General features: G+C 42.1%; 1 protein-coding gene across 4 annotated transcripts in view; it reads right to left on the reverse strand.

Annotated features, from left to right (window-relative positions):
* LOC126184628 (SCY1-like protein 2) overlaps positions 1 to 22,483 on the reverse strand; it is a 179,263-nt gene that overhangs the window by 85,146 nt on the left and 71,634 nt on the right. For all 4 annotated transcript variants that reach the window (XM_049927100.1, XM_049927097.1, XM_049927099.1 and 1 more), the window contains 2 exons: positions 6,984 to 7,199; positions 6,595 to 6,711 (listed from right to left, as the gene is read on the reverse strand). In XM_049927100.1, coding sequence (XP_049783057.1) covers positions 6,595 to 6,711; positions 6,984 to 7,199 — 333 coding nt within the window. The remainder of the gene's footprint in view (positions 1 to 6,594; positions 6,712 to 6,983; positions 7,200 to 22,483) is intronic.

The following is a 22,483-nucleotide window of genomic DNA, read 5'->3' on the forward strand; positions in this document are numbered from 1 at the left end:
CATACATACATACAAACGAAACAAAGAAGCCTTTTACCCAATCTTCCTTGGCTGATAAAACACACCACTAGTGTTTTTTGGTTCAGATTGTTCAGTTTTAGATCTATTGATCCTTGTTTTGGACTTCTGCAGGCCACCAAACTCCACAGACATGAACATTATTGAGCACATCTGTGATGCCTTGCAACATGCTGTTCAGAAGAGATCTCCACCCCCTCATACTCTTACAGATTTATGGACAGCCGTGCAGGATTTATGGTGTCAATTCCCTCCAGCACTACTTCAGACATTAGTCGAGTCCATGCCACATTGTGTTGCGGCACTACTGCGTGCTTGCGGGGGTCCTACACAATATTAGGCACGTGTGCCAGTTTCTTTGGCTCTTCAGTGTATGATGCTGTGGAATCATCTAATGCATCTGACCAAGTAGGTTCGTCTTCAGTCAAAGGTGAGTAACTGACTGTAACATGGTTGTGAATGTCTCACATCCATACTTTTTAGACCAAGCCCGAGCATAGCTCAGGTTACAACTTTGTGTTAAAAAGAGCGTACCTCAGAATAGGTCAGGTCAGTACTTTCCTGATGCTCGAGGCTTCTATCACTTGAAAACTGGACTAATTGCGTACGAGAACAATGTCGGACATCTCACTACCTGTCCCTTACTGGTGCTGCCTTCTGTTATCAATTTCTAGAATTATTTCAAAAGAAACAATAGTGAATGTAACAGCTCTTGTCACGAATGGCTGAGCTAGTACGATGACACTGATGTAATTTTGTGAATGTACTTCTTAGGTTTCACAGTTTGCAGTAATTCTGCTACAAATATGTCATGTTTGTTGAGTGAGCAAGAAATTTTGGAAGCTAAAAAGGAAGAAACTGCTCAATAAACTCACCTTACACTTTTTTACCCTTTTTTTTTTTGGAAGGATAATTATATTTTCTGTCACCATTAATTTGTAATCTACCACCGAACTAAAGTAAATATGAAAAATACATTTGACACTTATTCTTTCTTTAATATGTATTACTGTTTAAGCTACATCAATTACATATAAGCCAATAATGCTTTAAATAACTGCATAAATGGCTCGTTTCCTAGGCCTGATATTCTTCTAACTGGCCATTCTCCAAAGCAATAAGGACTTAGTTGTCCCCATACACCTTCATAACAGATATGAAAAATTATCTGTAGCTGGGGCATTGTCTGGTATCAAAAAGATGCCTGAGCAAGTTTCCACAAGTTGCTTCATTTGTTGGGACTGACAAGGAGGGGAGGGCTATCCAATGTTAGGTAGGTAATGGAGCCCCCTCCCACCCACCTCAGTAAACTAGTTAGGTTGAGAGGTGTGAAAGTAACCCTATTGTGCTCCCTGCCGCCGTTGGATAAGCAGCTGCAGCAGCAAGTCGTATACTCCTAGCTCACTCATTTGTTACATAGTTTAATTCTTAATTTCTTTGCGTGTTTTTGGTACTTGCATTGTTTAATTCATAAATTTCGGGCGTATTATAGTATTTGAGAGTTGTAGCATCACGTTTTAGTACTCGAATAGTGTTAAATTGTGTAGTCTCCTTCCGCCGCCGAGCAGTGTGTCAGCAGTGCACAAGTGGCAGCATTACTGCATTTACTAGGCAATCTTGTATTTTAATAACCGCTTCAATTTTGTGTCGTTTTGTTTGCGCTCTCTGTAGATTAGTTCAGACGTTCATTGCACAAGTTTTTAGCATGGATAGGGACTGCAACTGCTGTGTTCGGATGCAGGCTGAGTTGGCATCCCTTCGCTCCCAGCTTCAGGCAGTGTTGGCTTCGGTCACACAGCTTGAGGCTGTTGCCAATGGGAATCACTGTGGGGGTCCGGATGGGGGTTTGTCGGGGACGGCCAGCTCGTCCCACGCATCCCCCGATCGGACTACGACTGTGGTTGCCCGGGATACTGCCCGCATTGAGGCTGATCCCTCACCTGTGGTAGAGTGGGAGGTCGTCTCAAGGTGTGGCAGGGGGCGAAAGACATTCCGGAGGGCTGAACGGAAGGCCTCTCCAGTTTGTCTGACGAACCGGTTTCAGGCTCTGTCTCAGGCTGATACTGATCTTCAGCCTGACATGGCTGCTTGTCCTGTTCCAGAGGTTGCCCCTCAGTCTGCAAGATCCGGGCAGTCGCAGAGGGTGGGCTTACTGGTAGTTGGGAGCTCCAATGTCAGGCGCGTAATGGGGCCCCTTAGGGATATGGCAGCAAGTGAGGGGAAGAAAACCAAAGTGCACTCCGTGTGCATACCGGGGGGAGTCATTCCAGATGTGGAAAGGGTCCTTCCGGATGCCATGAAGGGTACAGGGTGCACCCATCTGCAGGTGGTCGCTCATGTCGGCACCAATGATGTGTGTCGCTATGGATCGGAGGAAATCCTCTCTGGCTTCCGGCGGCTATCTGATTTGGTGAAGACTGCCAGTCTCGCTAGCGGGATGAAAGCAGAGCTCACCATCTGCAGCATCGTCGACAGGACTGACTGCGGACCTTTGGTACAGAGCCGAATGGAGGGTCTGAATCAGAGGTTGAGACGGTTCTGCGACCATGTGGGCTGCAGATTCCTCGACTTGCGCCATAGGGTGGTGGGGTTTCGGGTTCCGCTGGATAGGTCAGGAGTCCACTACACGCAACAAGCGGCTACACGGGTAGCAGGGGTTGTGTGGCGTGGGCTGGGCGGTTTTTTAGGTTAGATGGCCTCGGGCAAGTGCAGAAAGGGCAACAGCCTCAACGGGTGCGGGGCAAAGTCAGGACATGCGGGGACCAAGCAGCAATCGGTATTGTAATTGTAAACTGTCGAAGCTGCGTTGGTAAAGTACCGGAACTTCAAGCGCTGATAGATAGCACCGAAGCTGAAATCGTTATAGGTACAGAAAGCTGGCTGAAGCCAGAGATAAATTCTGCCGAAATTTTTACAAAGGCACAGACGGTGTTTAGAAAGGATAGATTGCATGCAACCGGTGGTGGAGTGTTCGTCGCTGTTAGTAGTAGTTTATCCTGTAGTGAAGTAGAAGTGGATAGTTCCTGTGAATTATTATGGGTGGAGGTTACACTCAACAACCGAGCTAGGTTAATAATTGGCTCCTTTTACCGACCCCCCGACTCAGCAGCATTAGTGGCAGAACAATTGAGAGAAAATTTGGAATACATTTCACATAAATTTTCTCAGCATGTTATGGTCTTAGGTGGAGATTTCAATTTACCAGATATAGACTGGGACACTCAGATGTTTAGGACGGGTGGTAGGGACAGAGCATCGAGTGCACTATCCGAAAATTACCTCAAGCAATTAAACAGAGAACCGACTCGTGGAGATAACATCTTGGACCTACTGATAAACAGACCCGAACTTTTCGACTCTGTAAGTGCAGAACGGGGAATCAGTGATCATAAGGCCGTTACAGCATCCCTGAATATGGAAGTTAATAGGAATATAAAAAAAGGGAGGAAGGTTTATCTGTTTAGCAAGAGTAATAGAAGGCAGATTTCAGACTACCTAACAGATCAAAACGAAAATTTCTGTTCCGACACTGACAATGTTGAGTGTTTATGGAAAAAGTTCAAGGCAATCGTAAAATGCGTTTTAGACAGGTACGTGCCGAGCAAAACTGTGAGGGACGGGAAAAACCCACCGTGGTACAACAACAAAGTTAGGAAACTACTGCGAAAGCAAAGAGAGCTTCACTCCAAGTTTAAACGCAGCCAAAACCTCTCAGACAAACAGAAGCTAAACGATGTCAAAGTTAGCGTAAGGAGGGCTATGCGTGAAGCGTTCAGTGAATTCGAAAGTAAAATACTAGGTACCGACTTGACAGAAAATCCTAGGAAGTTCTGGTCTTACGTTAAATCAGTAAGTGGCTCGAAACATCATGTCCACACACTCCGGGATGATGATGGCATTGAAACAGAGGATGACAAGCGTAAAGCTGAAATACTAAACACCTTTTTCCAAAGCTGTTTCACAGAGGAAGACCGCACTGCAGTTCCTTCTCTAAATCCTCGCACCAACGAAAAAATGGCTGACATTGAAATAAGTGTCCAAGGAATAGAAAAGCAACTGGAATCACTCAACAGAGGAAAGTCCACTGGACCTGACGGGATACCAATTCGATTCTACACAGAGTACGCGAAAGAACTTGCCCCCCTTCTAACAGCCGTGTACTGCAAGTCTCTAGAGGAACAGAAGGTTCCAAATGATTGGAAAAGAGCACAGGTAGTCCCAGTCTTCAAGAAGGGTCGTCGAGCAGATGCGCAAAACTATAGACCTATCTCTCTGACGTCGATCTGTTGTAGAATTTTAGAACATGTCTTTTGCTCGAGTATCATGTCGTTTTTGGAAACTCAGAATCTACTATGTAGGAATCAACATGGATTCCGGAAACAGCGATCGTGTGAAACCCAACTCGCTTTATTTGTTCATGAGACCCAGAAAATATTAGATACAGGCTCCCAGGTAGATGCCATTTTCCTTGACTTCCGGAAGGCGTTCGATACAGTTCCACACTGTCGCCTGATAAACAAAGTAAGAGCCTACGGAATATCAGACCAGCTGTGTGGCTGGATTGAAGAGTTTTTAGCAAACAGAACACAGCATGTTCTCAATGGAGAGACATCTACAGACGTTAAAGTAACCTCTGGCGTGCCACAGGGGAGTGTTATGGGACCATTGCTTTTCACAATATATATAAATGACCTAGTAGATAGTGTCGGAAGTTCCATGCGGCTTTTCGCGGATGATGCTGTAGTATACAGAGAAGTTGCAGCATTAGAAAATTGTAGCGAAATGCAGGAAGATCTGCAGCGGATAGGCACTTGGTGCAGGGAGTGGCAACTGACCCTTAACATAGACAAATGTAATGTATTGCGAATACATAGAAAGAAGGATCCTTTATTGTATGATTATATGATAGCGGAACAAACACTGGTAGCAGTTACTTCTGTAAAATATCTGGGAGTATGCGTGCGGAACGATTTGAAGTGGAATGATCATATAAAATTAATTGTTGGTAAGGCGGGTACCAGGTTGAGATTCATTGGGAGAGTCCTTAGAAAATGTAGTCCATCAACAAAGGAGGTGGCTTACAAAACACTCGTTCGACCTATACTTGAGTATTGCTCATCAGTGTGGGACCCGTACCAGATCGGGTTGACGGAGGAGATAGAGAAGATCCAAAGAAGAGCGGCGCGTTTCGTCACAGGGTTATTTGGTAACCGTGATAGCGTTACGGAGATGTTTAGCAAACTCAAGTGGCAGTCTCTGCAAGAGAGGCGCTCTGCATCGCGGTGTAGCTTGCTCGCCAGGTTTCGAGAGGGTGCGTTTCTGGATGAGGTATCGAATATATTGCTTCCCCCTACTTATACCTCCCGAGGAGATCACGAATGTAAAATTAGAGAGATTAGAGCGCGCTCAGAGGCTTTCAGACAGTCGTTCTTCCCGCGAACCATACGCGACTGGAACAGGAAAGGGAGATAATGACAGTGGCACGTAAAGTGCCCTCCGCCACACACCGTTGGGTGGCTTGCGGAGTATAAATGTAGATGTAGATGTATTGGCAGCTACTGAAGATGTGGGATACAGCCAGTAGCATGTTGTGGCACTTGCAGGTACCAATGATATTCAGAAACTATCCCCAATTCCTTTCAACATCTGGCTTGCATGGAATGAAGCCTTGTTGATGGACTGAAGCAAAGTTAATATAAAAATATTCTTGGGTTTGGAACAATGTGGGGGCTTAAACCAAATATTCTGTGAATGCTGTAATTATCTATAACACAAATTTCCTGGCATGAGTTATCTGGCTGGAAAGTGTATGACCACCCTAAAACAAATAAAGCTTAAACTGCACACAGGAACCATCCTTTTACTCAAAGAAGAAAGCAGAGTACATGCTGTGTGTGCATTTGGGTTTTTTAAATGAGCGGAATCCATCTGTGTATCTTTCAAACATGTTTGGCATTCCTCAGAGAAATGAGAACATTGACCAGTTAATTTCACATCTTATTTTAGAGAGGGAAATTAATAAGTGCTCTTTCATAAAAACAATTAAAGGTTATAAATAAATAAAAAATAAAGAACGTTTGTTACTTTCCTCAGTAACTTTCTGCTTTAACAGAGAGAATAGTGTACATCTAGACAGATACTTTCTGAAGAGGGAGACAACAGTTCGGGGTAAGCTGACTCTCAGCTTAACTCAACCTGTTGTCTCAGTACTTAATGGTGAAGAGTGCATATCATCTCAGTAAACTGCCCTCATTGTACACATTGGCAGTCTGTGTCAGCACAGTCTCAGATTTCAGGTATAAAACAACACTGCAAATGTTGGCAGTTTTGGCTACTAAGTTTTCTAAATTTGCTGTAGAATATATATTTCATCAGTCCCTAGCTGTGCACTGTCTACGCTTTCTACTAAATTTTCTTGATACCTTACACACAGAGCATCAAGTACTCCATTCATGTGTGGCTACATTACATTTTCTCCAAGTCATTTACCTTTTACAGGCCATTGTAGTATCTACATCATCAAAACCACAGTTGAAGCAGAATACTAAAAAAAGATTGTTGGTGTGCTATTATTACCTTCACAAATTGATGGGCATCCGGTCGTATTTCTGGAGTCACATTAAGCATCATTTTTACGTATGTCCTTATCCCTTCTGGTACAAAACTGATTCTTCCTTCAGAAAGCTGTTTTAACTGAGACAAAAAAAAAAAGATCATGGGATTTTGCAAGACAATTTTAACAACTCTTTCTATTTCTACTCAATAAATTGAGGATAATGAACTTATATTGGCATGTCAATTACGTAATTCATTAATTAATTGATTAGTCAGTCAGCTATGGATACTGAAAGTTTACTTTATAAATTTAAAAGAAAGAAAAATGTGCATCAATTTCATCTTTTATAAAAACCAACATATACAGAGAGAGCTTACAAAGGTAATTACAATACAGCAAACACAATTACCTCAGAACAGCTTTTTTCGAACATGTGCCATTCTTCCTTGTTAGAAAACAGAGGCTGTCCTTTATTATATACTGAAATTATCACTTGGCCAACGGAATATATATCACTAGCAGGGGAGCATGAAGAACTTAGAGCATACTCTGGTGCCAAGTAATCTAAATTGGGTATGGTGTATGGGTGATGACTATACGAATAATCTTTACATGGCCAAAATGGCTGAAAAAAAAGAAAGAAAAAATATACAACACTATGATTACCAAATACATAAAGCTGTTAAGAGTAACAATATCTGATTCACTTACGAGCAAAAGAAGCAATACACAAAGAAAAGGAAAAACTGATCACAAGACAAAACAGAATAATGGTTATTAATATTTTAAAAAGAATCATGTTTGTAACAAATGTTCCATGTTGCTAAGCAATTATATAAATCATTAATCATCACAGTATTAATATAGAACTGCAAGGAACACACAATACCTGTCCAAGAACTAACAGGGGTTTTAATGTTGCATTACACTTCATACAAAATACATTCATTCAGTCTTGTCTATGCATTTAAAACATATAATTCATACTGCCCAATTTAGTAATTTTAATTTCATTCATCATCAGATATAATGAATGTTTTTGGAAAGCCTGCAACTGTGTCTTTGATTATTTAAATAATAGAACACGTCAATAGTTATTTTTATTCAAGTATCGCATGGGTACAACTAACACAACTGACTTCCTAATTATTAATTATGCTCTACATTCTATTTTTATACTATTTTGTTGTAAATATTGTGAGAAATGTAGGAAGAAATGAATATATTTAAGGATTTACCATAGTTATGTGACAGAGGTGGTCTGGCAGGTAGAGTACTAGGACTCTAGTCCTGGAGGTCTCGAGTTCAATATCAGATACGAGCAGGTATTTTCCTCATTCCAGCCCCCCCCCCCCCCCCCCCCAGATATACTCAGCCCACTAGCAAATGAGAATCAGTAATCTCTCCCTGGGGTAAAAGACAGCTGGGGGGCTTCTAGTGCTGTGGCGAAGAAAGTCTTAACTCTATAGACTCAGGCCAACACCATGGTCACGGACTTTCACAACAGAGTTAAACTGTTTTTATATAGTTATAGTATAATGCTCCCTGCCGCCGTTGGATAAGCAGCTGCAGCAGCAAGTTGTATAACCCTAGCTTACTTATTTGTTACATAGTTTAATTCTTAATTTCTTTGCGTGTTTTTGGGTACTTGCATTGTTTAATTCATAAATTTCGGGCGTATTATACTATTTGAGAGTTGTAGCATCGCACTTTAGTGTTTACTTCGTAGATTCTTACTTAAATTGCGTGTGAGATTTGTATGGGAGGTGTAATTTCGAGTTTTAGCTACCATAATCATAAATTCAGGCAGATTGTAGCGCAGTCGTTAGGCATTTGTATAGGTTAGTTAATACATTCTTTGCGTGTTTCCCTTGCGTTATCTAGGCACTGACTCGTGTTTCAGTAACTGTTGTTCAACATCGATTAGAATGGACAGGGACTGTGATTGCTGTGTTCGGATGAGGGCTGAGTTGGCATCCCTTCGCTCACAGCTGCAAGCGGCGCTGACATCGGTCGCGCAGCTTGAGGCTGTTGCCAATGAACACCACTGTGGGAGGCCGGACTTGGGTATCACGGAGATGTCAACCTCGTCCCGTCAGTCCCCAGATCGGTCTGCCGCTGTGGTTGCCCTGGTTACTGCCTGCAGTGGGGCTGAGCCCTCGCCTATGGTTGATTGGGAGGTCGTTCCAAGGCGTGGCTAGCAGCAAAAGACGTCCACGGAGGCTGATCAGAAAGCCTCCACGGTGCGTCTGACAAACAGGTTTTAGGCACTGTCTCTGGCTGAGCCAGATGCAGCTGCCTACCCTGTTTCAGAGGATGATTCTCAGTCTTCGAGGTCCGGGCAATCACAGAGGGTGGGCTTATTGGTAGTTGAGAGCTCCAATGTTAGGCGCATAATGGGGCCCCTTAGGGATATGGCGGCTAAGGAGGGGAAGAAATTCAGTGTGCACTCCGTGTGCATTCCGGGTGGAGTCATTCCTGATGTGGAAAGGGTCCTTCCAGATTCCATGAAGAACACAGGGTGCAGCCAGCTGCAGGTGGTGGCACATGTCGGCACTAATGACGTGTGTCGCTTTGGATCTGAGGAAATTCTCTCTGGATTCCAGCGGCTATCTGATTTGGTGAAGGCTGACAGTCTTGCTTACGAGATGAAGGCAGAGCTCACCATCTGCAGCATCATTGACAGAACCAACTGACCTTTGGTGCAGAGCCGGGTGGAGGGTCTGAATCAGAGGCTCAGACGGTTTTGCGACCATGTTGGCTGCAGATTCCTTGACTTGCGCCATAGGGTGGTGGGGTTTCGGGATCCGCTGAATAGCTCAGGAATTCACTACACTCAGCTGGCTACACAGGTAGCGGAGGCTATGTGGCGTGGACTAGGCAGTTTTTTAGGTTTGAAGGCCTCGGGAAAGTACGGAGTGGCCTGCAATCTCAAAAGGTGCATGGCAAATACAGGACGTGCTTGGATCAAGGAATAGTCAGAATTGTAGTTGTAAATTGTTGTAGTTGTGCTGGGAGAGTCCCTGAGCTTCAAGTGCTAATAGAAAGCACAGAAGCTGAAATCGTTATAGGCACAGAAAGCTGGCTAAAGCCTGAAATAAGTTCTGCAGAAATTTTTATGAAGTCTCAGACGGTGTTCAGGAAAGACAGATTAGGCAGAATTGATGGTGGAGTGTTTCTGTCTGTCAGTAGTGGTTTATCTTGTAGTGAAGTCGAGGTAGATACACCGTGCGAACTGGTATGGGTGGAGGTTATACTTAACAGCCGAACTAAGTTGTTAATTGGCTCCTTCTACTGACCCCCAGACTCCGATGATACAGTTGCTGAACAGTTCAGAGAAAATTTGAGTCTCGTAACAAATAAATACCCCACTCATTACGGTTATAGTTGGTGGGGACTTCAACCTTCCCTCGATATGTTGGCAAAAATACTTGTTCAAATCCGGTGGTAGGAAGAAAACATTTTTCGAGATTGTCCTAAATGCTTTCTCCGAAAATTATTTCAAGCAGTTAGTCCACGAACCCACGCGAATTATAAATGGTTGCGAAAACACACTTGACCTCTTAGCCACAAACAATCCAGAGCTAATACAGAGCATCATGACTGATACAGGGATTAGTGATCACAAGGTCGTTGTAGCTAGGCTCAATACCGTTTCTTCCAAATCCACCAGAAACAAACGCAAAATAATTTTATTGAAAAAAGCGGATAAAGTGTCACTAGGATCCTTCCTAAGAGACAATTTCCATTCCTTCCGAATTGACTATGCAAATGTAGAGAAGATGTGGCTCAAATTCAAAGATATAGTAGCAACAGCAATTGAGAAATACATACCTCATAAATTGGTAAGAGATGGAACTGATCCCCCGTGGTACACAAAACAGGTCCGAACGCTGTTGCAGAGGAAATAGAAAAAGCATGCGAAGTTCAGAAGAACGCAAAATCCCAAAGATTGGCTAAAATTTACAGATGCGCGAAATTTGGCATGGACTTCAATGCGAGATGCCTTTAATAGGTTCCACAACGAAACATTGTATCGAAATTTGGTAGAAAATCCGAAGAAATTCTGGTCGTATGTAAAGTACACAAGCAGCAAGACCCAGTCAATACCTTCGCTGCGCAGTGCCGATGGTACTGTTACCGACGACTGTGCTGCTAAAGTGGAGTTATTGAACGCAGTTTTCCGAAATTCCTTCACCAGGGAAGATGAATGGACTATTCCAGAATTTGAAATACGAACAGCTGCTAGCATGAGTTTCTTAGAAATAGATACCTTAGGGGTTGCGAAGCAACACAAATCGCTTGATATGGGCAAGTCTTCAGGTCCAGATTGTATACCGATTAGGTTCCTTTCAGATTACGCTGATACAATCGCTCCCTACTTAGCAGTCATATACAACCGCTTGGTCACCGATAGATCTGTACCTACAGATTGGAAAATTGTGCAGGTCGCACCAGTGTTTAAGAAGGGTAGTAGGAGTAATCCATCGAACTACAGACCTATATCATTGACGTCATTTTGGAGCATATACTGTTTTCAAACATTATGAATCACCTCGAAGGGACGATCTATTGATATGTCATCAGCATGGTTTCAGAAAACATCGTTCTTGTCCAACGCAGCTAGCCCTTTATTCGCACGAAGTAATGGCCGCTATCTCAAGTTGATTCCGTATTTCTAGATTTCCGGAAAGCTTTTGACACCGTTCCTCACAAGCGACTTCTAATCAAGCTGCGGGCCTATGGGGTATCGTCTCAGTTGTGTGACCAGATTCGTGATTTCCTGTCAGGATGGTCGCAGTTCATAGTAATAGACGGCAAATCATCGAGTAAAACTGAAGTGATATCAGGTGTTCCACAGGGAAGCATCCTGGGACCTCTGCTATTCCTGATCTATATAAATGACCTGGGTGACAATCTGAGCAGTTCTCTTAGGTTGTTCACAGATGATGCTGTAATTTACTGTCTAACAAGGTCATCCAAAGACCAGTATCAGTGGCAAAGCAATTTAGAAATGATTGCTGTATGGTGTGGCAGGTGGCAGTTGACACTAAATAACGAAAAGTGTGAGGTGATCCACACGACTTCCAAAAGAAATCTGTTGGAATTTGATTACTCGATAAATAGTACAATTCTCAAGGCTGTCAATTCAACTACGTACCTGGGTGTTAAAATTACAAACTACTTCAGTTGGAAAGACCACATAGATAATATTGTGGGGAAGGCGAGCCAAAGGTTGCGTTTCATTGGCAGGACACTTAGAAGATGCAACAAGTCCACTAAAGAGACAGCTTACACTACACTCGTTCGTCCTCTGTTAGAATATTGCTGGGTAGTGTGGGATCCTTACCAGGTGGGATTGACGGAGGACATCGCAAGGGTGCAAAAAAGTGCAGCTTGTTTTGTATTATCACGTAATAGGGGAGAGAGTGTGGCAGATATGATTCGCGAATAGGGATTGAAGTCATTAAAGCAAAGACGTTTTTCGTTGCGGCGAGATCTATTTACGAAATTTCAGTCACCAACTTTCTCTTCCGAATGCGAAAATATTTTGTTGAGCCCAAACTACATAGGTAGGAATCATAGCTGGAACAGGAAGGTTTAGGTGTTCGTTTTTCCCGCGCGCTGTTTGGGTGTGGAATGGTAGAGAGATAGTATGATTGTGGTTCGACGAACCCTCTGCCAAGCACTTAGATGTGAATTGCAGAGTAGTCATGTAGATGTAGATGTAGATGTAGATTAAGTATCACCACCAGTGGATATCAAGATGGATGCAGATGAGCTGACGTAGGTATTGCAGCAGAACAGTGCAGAACACTTTTACAGGGTGTGTGCACTAAACATTACAGGGGAAGAGCCACTGATCCACGTGTTTACTTGCTGGCAGCAATACGCCTGGCCCAGTAGTTCTTACATGGACATCAATTATCTCAGATCTGATCTTCACCTCACATTGTGCTCTGTATTCCAAGTGCTTAGTTTATTCTGCCACACGCACCGGTCACATTGTGTTTGTTCTGTGCTCATATCTACTTAGTGTTTGGGCACACTGCTCCCCCACAGACTGTCTTGCATGGTGAGCTTTGTTCCCTCCTCCTGGGCTTGTAGCCTGGCCACTGTCAGCTAGTATAGTAATATTTTGTGTTGACAATGAAATTTTGCGGCGTTGCCTCAACATGCCGTATTGGTGGCAAGCCAGGTGCCTGCAAGAAAAGGGGCTAGTTCTTGCTGTACAGCCAGGCGAGGTGTATTTTCAGTTCAGTTGATAAGGCTGCCTTGTTGCTGTCCAGAAGAAATGCAGGACTGTACGATATTGTGCAGAATGTCAAGTGCTCTACCAATCCTGAGAAACATAACTTCGAGGACCTGTGTCTGTTGCTCTCACAATGTTTAGGTCATCAAAACCATGTGGTGGTGGCGGCATGTTACAGTTTAACCAACACCACAAGCACCTCAGTCAGTTATATATGGCATGGTTGGCTGACCTCCAAGGTCCCCTGCACAGGTGTTGGTTTGAGTGTTCCCAATGTGCTATCTCATATGTGGACTCACTAATTACGGACATGATTGTCCGGTTAACATCCAACCGCAAGGGGCAAACTAGGGATATTGGCTTTGTCCAACCCTTCTTTAGCTGAAGTTGCTAAGATTGTGGAATCACATGAAATTACAGCAGCAGCAAAGCCACTGTCTGACAACTGGCAGGTGACAAAGCCATACATGCATGATAAACAGCTACCTGGTGCCCAGTGGGGTCAGCCAGGCAGCCTTGCCTTCCACTGTGCCATTATGAGTTAATACCGGAGACAAGTCAAGTCGGGTTCAAGTCAATCACAGCAACGTAATCCAGCTTCTGGAATTTCTCATGCTCTCAATGTAGCTCTCCTTCCACACATTTCTGATCAGTGGACAAGTTGATGACTTCTGAAATGGACCATATGGAATGTAAACTGTTGCCCTCCTTCCCCCAGTCATTGGTTAATGAGGCCTTGCTCCTGTCAATGCCAGCACACAGCTGTTACCCCAGCCTTTGCAATCTTTGCCCCTGTGACAAGGCCAAATGCATTGGTTTTGTCTCCTTTAGTGGTCAATCTGTTGCTGAGAAATCATACAAAACAGAAGAAATATTTGAAGAAATTAATTGATTTGCTATCTAGCTTGTCATTTAGAATTTCCTCTCCTGACTTCTCATGCACAAAAATTTCCAGTTCCTCCATTAAACTATACTGCATGTGATTTCTGGAAGTGATGAAGTTTCTTAAGACCTTCTTTTATGTTTATGAATGAGTGCCAAGTATTTTTTGTTTGTGTTGCTATGGCTGATTTATGAACAGGTTGTGTGTGCAACAGTTGACATGTTCAGTGTATGAAGTGTGAAAATTACTGCCACTCTGTCCTACATAGTGGCTTGAGCAAGTTTTACATGTTACCATATATATGCTGACTCTCAGAATTTATCTGTTTTATTTTTTATGGTGTGAACTAATTTCTGTTGCAGTTTGTTGTTTGTGGAGAAGGCTACTTTCACTTTTCACTTTATGTGACCTAATAAGTTTATTTTTTAGGAAACTTCACATAAAAAAGATATCTGGCGATTCATTTGACTGTATTATTAGTTTATCCCATATAGTTAGGAATATATTTCTGTTTTGCTATTTGTCTATCACTGTGCTGAGGACGTCATTAGTTAATGCATTTTTATGATGTCCAATTTCTTCTCCATGTTCTCTGTTCAAAGAGAATTTTGACAGAAGAATGCTGAAGATTAGATGGGTAGATTATGTAACTAATAAGGAGGTAAAGACTAGAATTGGGGAGATAAGAAATTTGTGGCACAACCTGAGTAAAAGAAGGGATCAGTTGGTAGGATACATTCAAGACGTCAAGGGGTCACGAACTTAGTATTGAAGGAAAGTGCGAGGAGTAAAAATCGTAGAAGGAGACCAACAGATGAATACGTTAAGCAAATTCAGGAGGATATGGTGGGGTGTGGCATTGTCTTTTTCCTGTATATCTAAAAAATGTGCCTGTTGTGATTTTCTATGCAAAAAATCTAGGATATCAATGCTACTACTTTTCTGCTTTTCCGGTATTCAGCAGTAAAATTTATTTTGTTGTGCACATTATTAACGAAATTTATAACGGTTGTGGTTTTTTTTAAGCAAGTGTCCCAGCTGCAGCATATTTTCAGTTCTAGGTGGCTAACTAAAATCTCTGCTGGCACTTCAGATATGGATGACTCCACGGCTAGTCCATCTTGTTGTTGATAAATATTACCACTGAATACAAAGTAATTTTAGCTGAGGATTAGTTCTACTAACTCTATAAATTCAAAAATTCAGTTTATGAACACTTTTTGTGCTTTATTAAATTGTTCTTTGTAACTGCAATGGCTGATTTAATAGAACAGACACTTTTGATTACAACATAACATTGTCTGAAGTCTTTCAATCTTTGGATGGCCAAGGTGGTTAGACTGTGAAGCAAGCTGGGCTAAAGTTCTTGTCCGGCACAAATTTTCATACGTTACTAGTAAATCATATAGCTGTCATACAATTGTATAAATAATTTGTGAATGCATTTCATCATTTAATATGGCTGTTCAAAGGAACACTGCATCTAACTGTGCAGATATTGTAAAATACAGATGCTGTCCTACTATATTTTATGCCAAAGCAAGGCAATGTGGAGAGTAAAATAATGGCTCTCCCTGGGCAGGAATCACGCAATTTGTGAACAATCACTATGGGACATAGACACTGGGAAATATGGAAGTTTGGGTCGGTCCTAACTGTGTGCTGGGATGGACAATACAGATAAGGTAACTACTTACGTAAAGTGGGAAATCCAATACTTTGCCTAATCAGTAGTCAATTTCAGTTTCTTATTCCTCTGATAAGATGGAATCATTTGAAACACATCATTATAATATGTTGATATTTATTTTGACAACTTTCTAATGGTTTTTTGTTTGTTTTTAGCCCATTCAGAACTACAAGATGGAATGGAAGTGCTGCAGTCTTGTCTTTAAGAATTCAAACTAACAGTGAATTTACTTGGCTAGGATTTATGGATTTATTGGTTTTGCTCTGCATGTTAAAAATTTAATACTATTACTTTGCTTCTTTCGATAACTTTTATTTACATTCTGTGCTAAGAAAAATGAATTTATTAAGTCTGCTTTGTGATTCGGGTGCTTACTCATTACATTTTTATTTCATTTTGTGTGCAGATAAAAATGCCTGGAAAATGGTTTTGTCTTTCTGGCCCTTTTGCTCACAAGCTTTGCTTCATAAACAGGCTCTTCAGCAACACATCATTGCTCTTGAGGCGGCAAAAATCTGACAGTCAAAGGTCAGAACACAGTATGTTGTTCCTGAACATAGTTTATTGTTGTGGATATACCTGAAACAAGAAACTGGAGAATCTCGCCCAGCAGCCCAGCAGACATCCGAGAAATGGGCTTTGGCATTTTACAACTACAGGATAATGAACTAGTGAGCAAATAATCCATTTTTTTTAATGCAGTGCAGTTGAAATACGGAGTGTCTGAATGGAAGATATCCAAAATAAACACACTGTAACTCACAAAATATTTATCTTATATGTTTATGGCTTACAATATTTCAAAAACATCTTCCTGAATTTCATGCTGTCAATAGATATCAATATGAGACCCCCTAATACCATGACAAATATCCAGACAATATTCCACCTCATCCCATGTAGCTTGGAGCATGTTTGGTGTAACTTGCCGTAGCATCGCTTATGCAGTCTTTCAGGTGCTGAAGACTTTTTATCTTAACCTTGTGGACTGTTTTTTACATAATACCACAACAAAAAATCAAAAGGGGTCAAGTCTGGAGACCTAGTAGGCCCAGCAATTGGCCAACCTCCGCCAATCCATATTGTGTTCCCTGAAGCCGAGTCTGAAAGACAGTGGAGCTCTGTCCTCTTGAAAGACAGTTTGATATGGTAGTTGAGGGAGGGCATATTGTTCCTACATATCTGGATACAAAACTCCAATCACTGTTCATTGAAAGAAGCATAGCACCCAGATCAGTATGTTACTCATTAAGGTGGCCCACACTTTGACTTTTGGGGTTTCCCCCTCTCCAAATCATACGCAAGGTGGATTTTCATCACCTCATATTCTACATTTACATCTGCTTACAACTCCACTAACATGAGACGTTGCTTCATGAGAAAAATACACATGTTGGAGATAGCCATGTGACTCCTTAATCCTTTGTAGCATTTCTAACACTTGGTTCATATGTGCAGCTTTGTCATTAGGTTTTATTGTGTGAATCATTTCAATCTTTTACATTCTTGGGCACTGTGTGAATCATTTGAATCTTTTACATTCTTAGGTATAGTCTTTTGTACAACAGATCACACATTGTTGAATATGGACTCTGTAACTGCAAACTAGCAGATGAGCAGATTTATGCAGGCTTCATTGAAATGCTCCTTTAATACGATCAAATTTTCTTCGGAGGTCCATGTCTTTCCAGGAGATGTAAAGGATTACCTGTGGTTATCATTTCATAGTTCCAAAAATCAAATGCTTTTCCTCATAGGCAGTTGACAGCCATACTGGATTCAAAAATGTCGTCATACAGATGTGACAGGTTGCAACTCTGTTAAGCTACAAAACACATTGATCCTGCTGTTGTACTGTTGCCATTTTAACTGCGGACAACAGGAAATGGATTACCTTGCCAACCATGAAAAACAAAACTTTCGAGATTCTTTCTGTAGTTACATAACTTGGCTGCATGTACATACATAAGTCAGCGAGATATTATACTTTTATTCTGGAAAACTTCAAATGGACACCCAGTACATTACTGTGTTTCTCAGGTGAATGGCTCTGCTACCTCTGAAACATTGGACTACAAAGCAGATATCAAGCAGGGTAGTGCAGTAGTTAGTACAGTGACTTACATTTGGGAGGACAACGGTTCAAAACCACATCTGGCCATCCTGATTTAGGTTTTCCATGATTTCCATAAATCAATTAAGGCAAACGCGAGGATAGTTCCTTCAAAATGGCATGGCCACTTTCCTTCTCCACCCTTCCCTAATCTGAGCTTGTGCTTCATCTCTAATGACCTCATTGTTGACAGAATGTTAAACACTAATCTCCTCCCCTAAAAAGCAGATCCGCAATCATCTAAAAGATTTTCTATGATAGATGTTGATTCCACTGACTAAATATTATTAAAAGTAGCACTAGAAGGAAGATTCACATTTAATGTGCCACTGGCAATGAGAGCATTAGAGAGCAAAAAACTAACAGGTCACATATGGGGGCAATAAATGACCTGTAACCTTTTCAAAGAAACCAATCTAGCATTTACATATAAGAAAGTTTAAGGAAACTTGGGAAAACCAGGCTCTTTGGCCTTTCTTTTCCTCTATTCCCAAAATTTCTTCATTCTTTCACTTTTTCCTTTCTGTCCTCCTCAGAAATGCAACGTGTGGATCACCTTGCTAGCGGTTTTGCTGCAAATGACTTTCAGCTGTTGACTTTGCTTCTGAACTCTTCCCTGTTTTGGATCACCTCCAGTTTAATAGCAGTTTCTTGTGCATCTCTTTTGACCTCTTCTTCTCACTTAGAGGTGGACTGCAATGATGTGATGTAATTTAAGGCTTTTCAGTAAGTCAGTGTTTGTCCATTCTTGTTAGGTGTCCTGAAAATTTCAACTGTGATTTTCCACATTGTGTCCATTAATTGTTCAGTGCATGTCTGGAACTTTGTTTTTCCTATTCTTCCAATTTCCATCAACAATTGTTTGTGATCCCACAATTTTCCTGAGAATCCTTCTTTCCTTTTTCTCAAGTTCTTCCAACTCTTCCTTTTCATTTACAGGGTGGCGTACGAAACGTGTTAGCAATTGTTTCTTTCACAATTTACAACACACATTAGATATCCCGCTGGGATCTCTACAGCACTACCAGCAGAGCTTGGAAAAACAAATGAGTTACGAAATGACGTGTAATTCACGATTCTGCCGCTAGGAGACTAGTAAGCAGCAATGGCTGACAATGGAAAACTGACGACACAGCAACGATCGGCAATTGTGTTACTTTTTCATGAAACGAAAAGCCTTGTTGAGACTCAGAGGCATTTTCGACAACAGTTTAACACACGATGGGTCCCTTGCAAGAAGACCATCCACACGTATGACAAATTTGTACAGGAAGGAACAGTATTGGAAGCGAAGCGACCTCGGCTTTAGCCTGTTTGTTCGCCGGAGAATATTGAAGCAGTAAGAGCTGCTGTACACAGAAGTCCCAGGAAATCATGTAGAAAGGCAGCAGTGCAACTGGGAATATCCAGACACTCCGTTCAATGCATTCTTAAAAGTGAGGATTACAGCGTGGGCAGCAATTTCCAGTCACGGACTTATTGGACCCTTTTTCTTTGAAGAAACTGTGAACAGCGAGCGTTATTTGAGCACGCTTCGCAATAGCTTCATTCCACAGCTTCTTGCTACTGCCTTGCCCTTCAACACACAGTGGTACATGCAAGATGGAGCACGGCCACATACTACAAACACTGTTGGAGTCTTTACACAAGCATTTCGACATGAGGATCATTTCACCCAGATTTCCAGGTCGCTTCAATGACTGACAAAATTGGCCCCCCAATAGTCCAGCCCTCAATCCATGAGACTTTTTTCTTTGGGGGTAGTTAAAGGAAAAAATTTTCCCAAAATGTCCACGTGATTTAATGGAGCTCAGAAGACTTATTCTTCAAGCCTGCAGTGAAATTACAGAAGACATGTACCGTAGGGAAATTACTACATCTACATCATTACCCTGCAATTCACATTTAAGTGCTTGGCGGAGGGTTCGTCGAACCACAATCATACTATCTCTCTACCATTCCACTCCCGAACAGCGCGCGGGAAAAACGAACACCTAAACCTTTCTGTTCCAGCTATGATTTCTCTTATTTTATTTTGATGATCATTCCTACCTATGTAGGTTGGGCTCAACGAAATATTTTCGCACTCGGAAGAGAAAGTTGGTGACTGAAATTTCGTAAATACATCTCGCCGCAACGAAAAACATCTTTGCTTTAATGACTTCAATCCCTATTCGCGAATCATATCTGCCACACTCTCTCCCCTATTACGTGATAATACAAAACAAGCTGCACTTTTTTGCACCCTTGCGATGTCCTCCGTCAATCCCACCTGGTAAGGATCCCACACTACCCAGCAATATTCTAACAGAGGACGAACGAGTGTAGTGTAAGCTGTCTCTTTAGTGGACTTGTTGCATCTTCTAAGTGTCCTGCCAATGAAACGCAACCTTTGGCTCGCCTTCCCCACAATATTATCTATGTGGTCTTTCCAACTGAAGTAGTTTGTAATTTTAACACCCAGGTACGTAGTTGAATTGACAGCCTTGAGAATTGTACTATTTATCGAGTAATCAAATTCCAACAGATTTCTTTTGGAAGTCGTGTGGATCACCTCACACTTTTCGTTATTTAGTGTCAACTGCCACCTGCCACACCATACAGCAATCATTTCTAAATTGCTTTGCCACTGATACTGGTCTTTGGATGACCTTGTTAGACAGTAAATTACAGCATCATCTGTGAACAACCTAAGAGAACTGCTCAGATTGTCACCCAGGTCATTTATATAGATCAGGAATAGCAGAGGTCCCAGGATGCTTCCCTGTGGAACACCTGATATCACTTCAGTTTTACTCGATGATTTGCCGTCTATTACTACGAACTGCGACCTTCCTGACAGGAAATCACGAATCCGGTCACACAACTGAGACGATACCCCATAGGCCTGCAGCTTGATTAGAAGTCGCTTGTGAGGAACGGTGTCAAAAGCTTTCCGGAAATCTAGAAATACGGAATCAACTTGAGATCCCCTGTGGATAGCGGCCATTACTTCGTGCAAATAAAGGGCTAGCTGCGTTGGACAAGAACGATGTTTTCTGAAACCATGCTGATGACATATCAATAGATCGTTCCCTTCGAGGTGATACATAATGTTTGAAAACAGTATATGCTCCAAAATGCTACTGCAAACCGACTTCAAAGATATAGGTCTGTAGTTCGATGGATTACTCCTACTACCCTTCTTAAACACTGGTGCGACCTGCGCAATTTTACCAATCTGTAGGTACAGATCTATCGGTGGGCGAGTGGTTGTATATGACTGTTAAGTAGGGAGCTATTGTATCAGCGTAATCTGAAAGGAACCTAATCGGTATACAATCTGGACCTGAAGACTTGCCCGTATCAAGCGATTTGAGTTGCTTCGCAACCCCTAAGGTATCTACTTCTAAGAAACTCATGCTAGCAGCTGTTCGTATTTCAAATTCTGGAATATTCCATTCGTCTTCCCTGGTGAAGGAATTACGGAAAACCGCGTTCAGTAACTCCGCTTTAGCGACACAGTCGTCGGTAACACTACCATCGGCACTGCGCAGCGAAGGTATTGACTGGGTCTTGCTGCTTGTGTACTTTACATACGACCAGAATTTCTTCGGATTTTCTACCAAATTTCGATACAATGTTTCGTTGTGGAACCTATTAAAGGCATCTCGCATTGAAGTCCATGCCAAATTTCGCGCATCTGTAAATTTTAGCCAATCTTTGGGATTTTGCGTTCTTCTGAACTTCGCATGCTTTTTCCGTTGCCTCTGCAACAGCATTCGGACCTGTTTTGTGTACCATGGGGGATCAGTTCCATCTCTTGCCAATTTTTGAGGTATGAATCTGTCAATTGCTGTTGCTACTATATCTTTGAATTTGAGCCACATCTTGTCTACATTTGCATAGTCAGTTTGGAAGGAATGGATATCGTCTCTTAGGAAGGCTTCTAGTGACACTTTATCCACTTTTTTCAATAAAATTATTTTGCGTTTGTTTCTGGTGGATTTGGAAGAAATGGTATTGAGCCTAGCTACAACGACCTTGTGATCACTAATCCCTGTATCAGTCATGATGCTGCCTATTAGCTCTGGATTGTTTGTGGCTAAGAGGTCAAGTGTGTTTTCACAACCATTTACAATTCGCGTGGATTCGTGGACTAACTGCTTGAAATAATTTTCGGAGAAAGCATTTAGGACAATCTCTAAAGATGTTTTCTGCCTACCACCGGTTTTGAACAAGTATTTTTGTCAACATATCGAGGGAAGGTTGAAGTCCCCACCAACTATAACCGTATGAGTGGGGTATTTATTTGTTACGAGACTCAAATTTTCTCTGAACTGTTCAGCAACTGTATCATCGGAGTCTGGGGGTCAGTAGAAGGAGCCAATTAACAACTTAGTTCGGCTGTTAAGTATAACCTCCACCCAAACCAGTTCGCACGGTGTATCTACTTCGACTTCACTACAAGATAAACCACTACTGACAGACACAAACACTCCACCACCAATTCTGCATCATCTATCTTTCCTGAACACCGTCTGAGACTTCATAAAAATTTCTGCAGAACTTATTTCAGGCTTTAGCCAGCTTTCTGTGCCTATAGCAATTTCAGCTTCTGTGCTTTCTATTAGCACTTTAAGCTCAGGGACTTTCCCAGCACAACTACAACAATTTACAACTACAATTCCGACTGTTCCTTGATCCAAGCACGTCCTGTATTTGCCATGCACCCTTGGAGATTGCATCCCACCCCGTACTTTCCCGAGGCCTTCTAACCTAAAAAACGGCCCAGTCCATGCCACACAGCCTCCGCTATCTGTGTAGCCGCCAGCTGAGTGTAGTGAACTCCTGACCTATTCAGCAGAACCCGAAAACCCACCACCCTATGGCGCAAGTCAAGGAATCTGCAGCCAACACGGTCGCAAAACTGTCTGAGCCTCTGATTCAGACCCTCCACCCGGCTCTGCACCAAAGGTCACAGTCTGTTC

Source organism: Schistocerca cancellata, chromosome 4 (genome assembly GCF_023864275.1).
Source record: "Schistocerca cancellata isolate TAMUIC-IGC-003103 chromosome 4, iqSchCanc2.1, whole genome shotgun sequence".
NCBI lineage: Eukaryota > Metazoa > Arthropoda > Insecta > Orthoptera > Acrididae > Schistocerca > Schistocerca cancellata.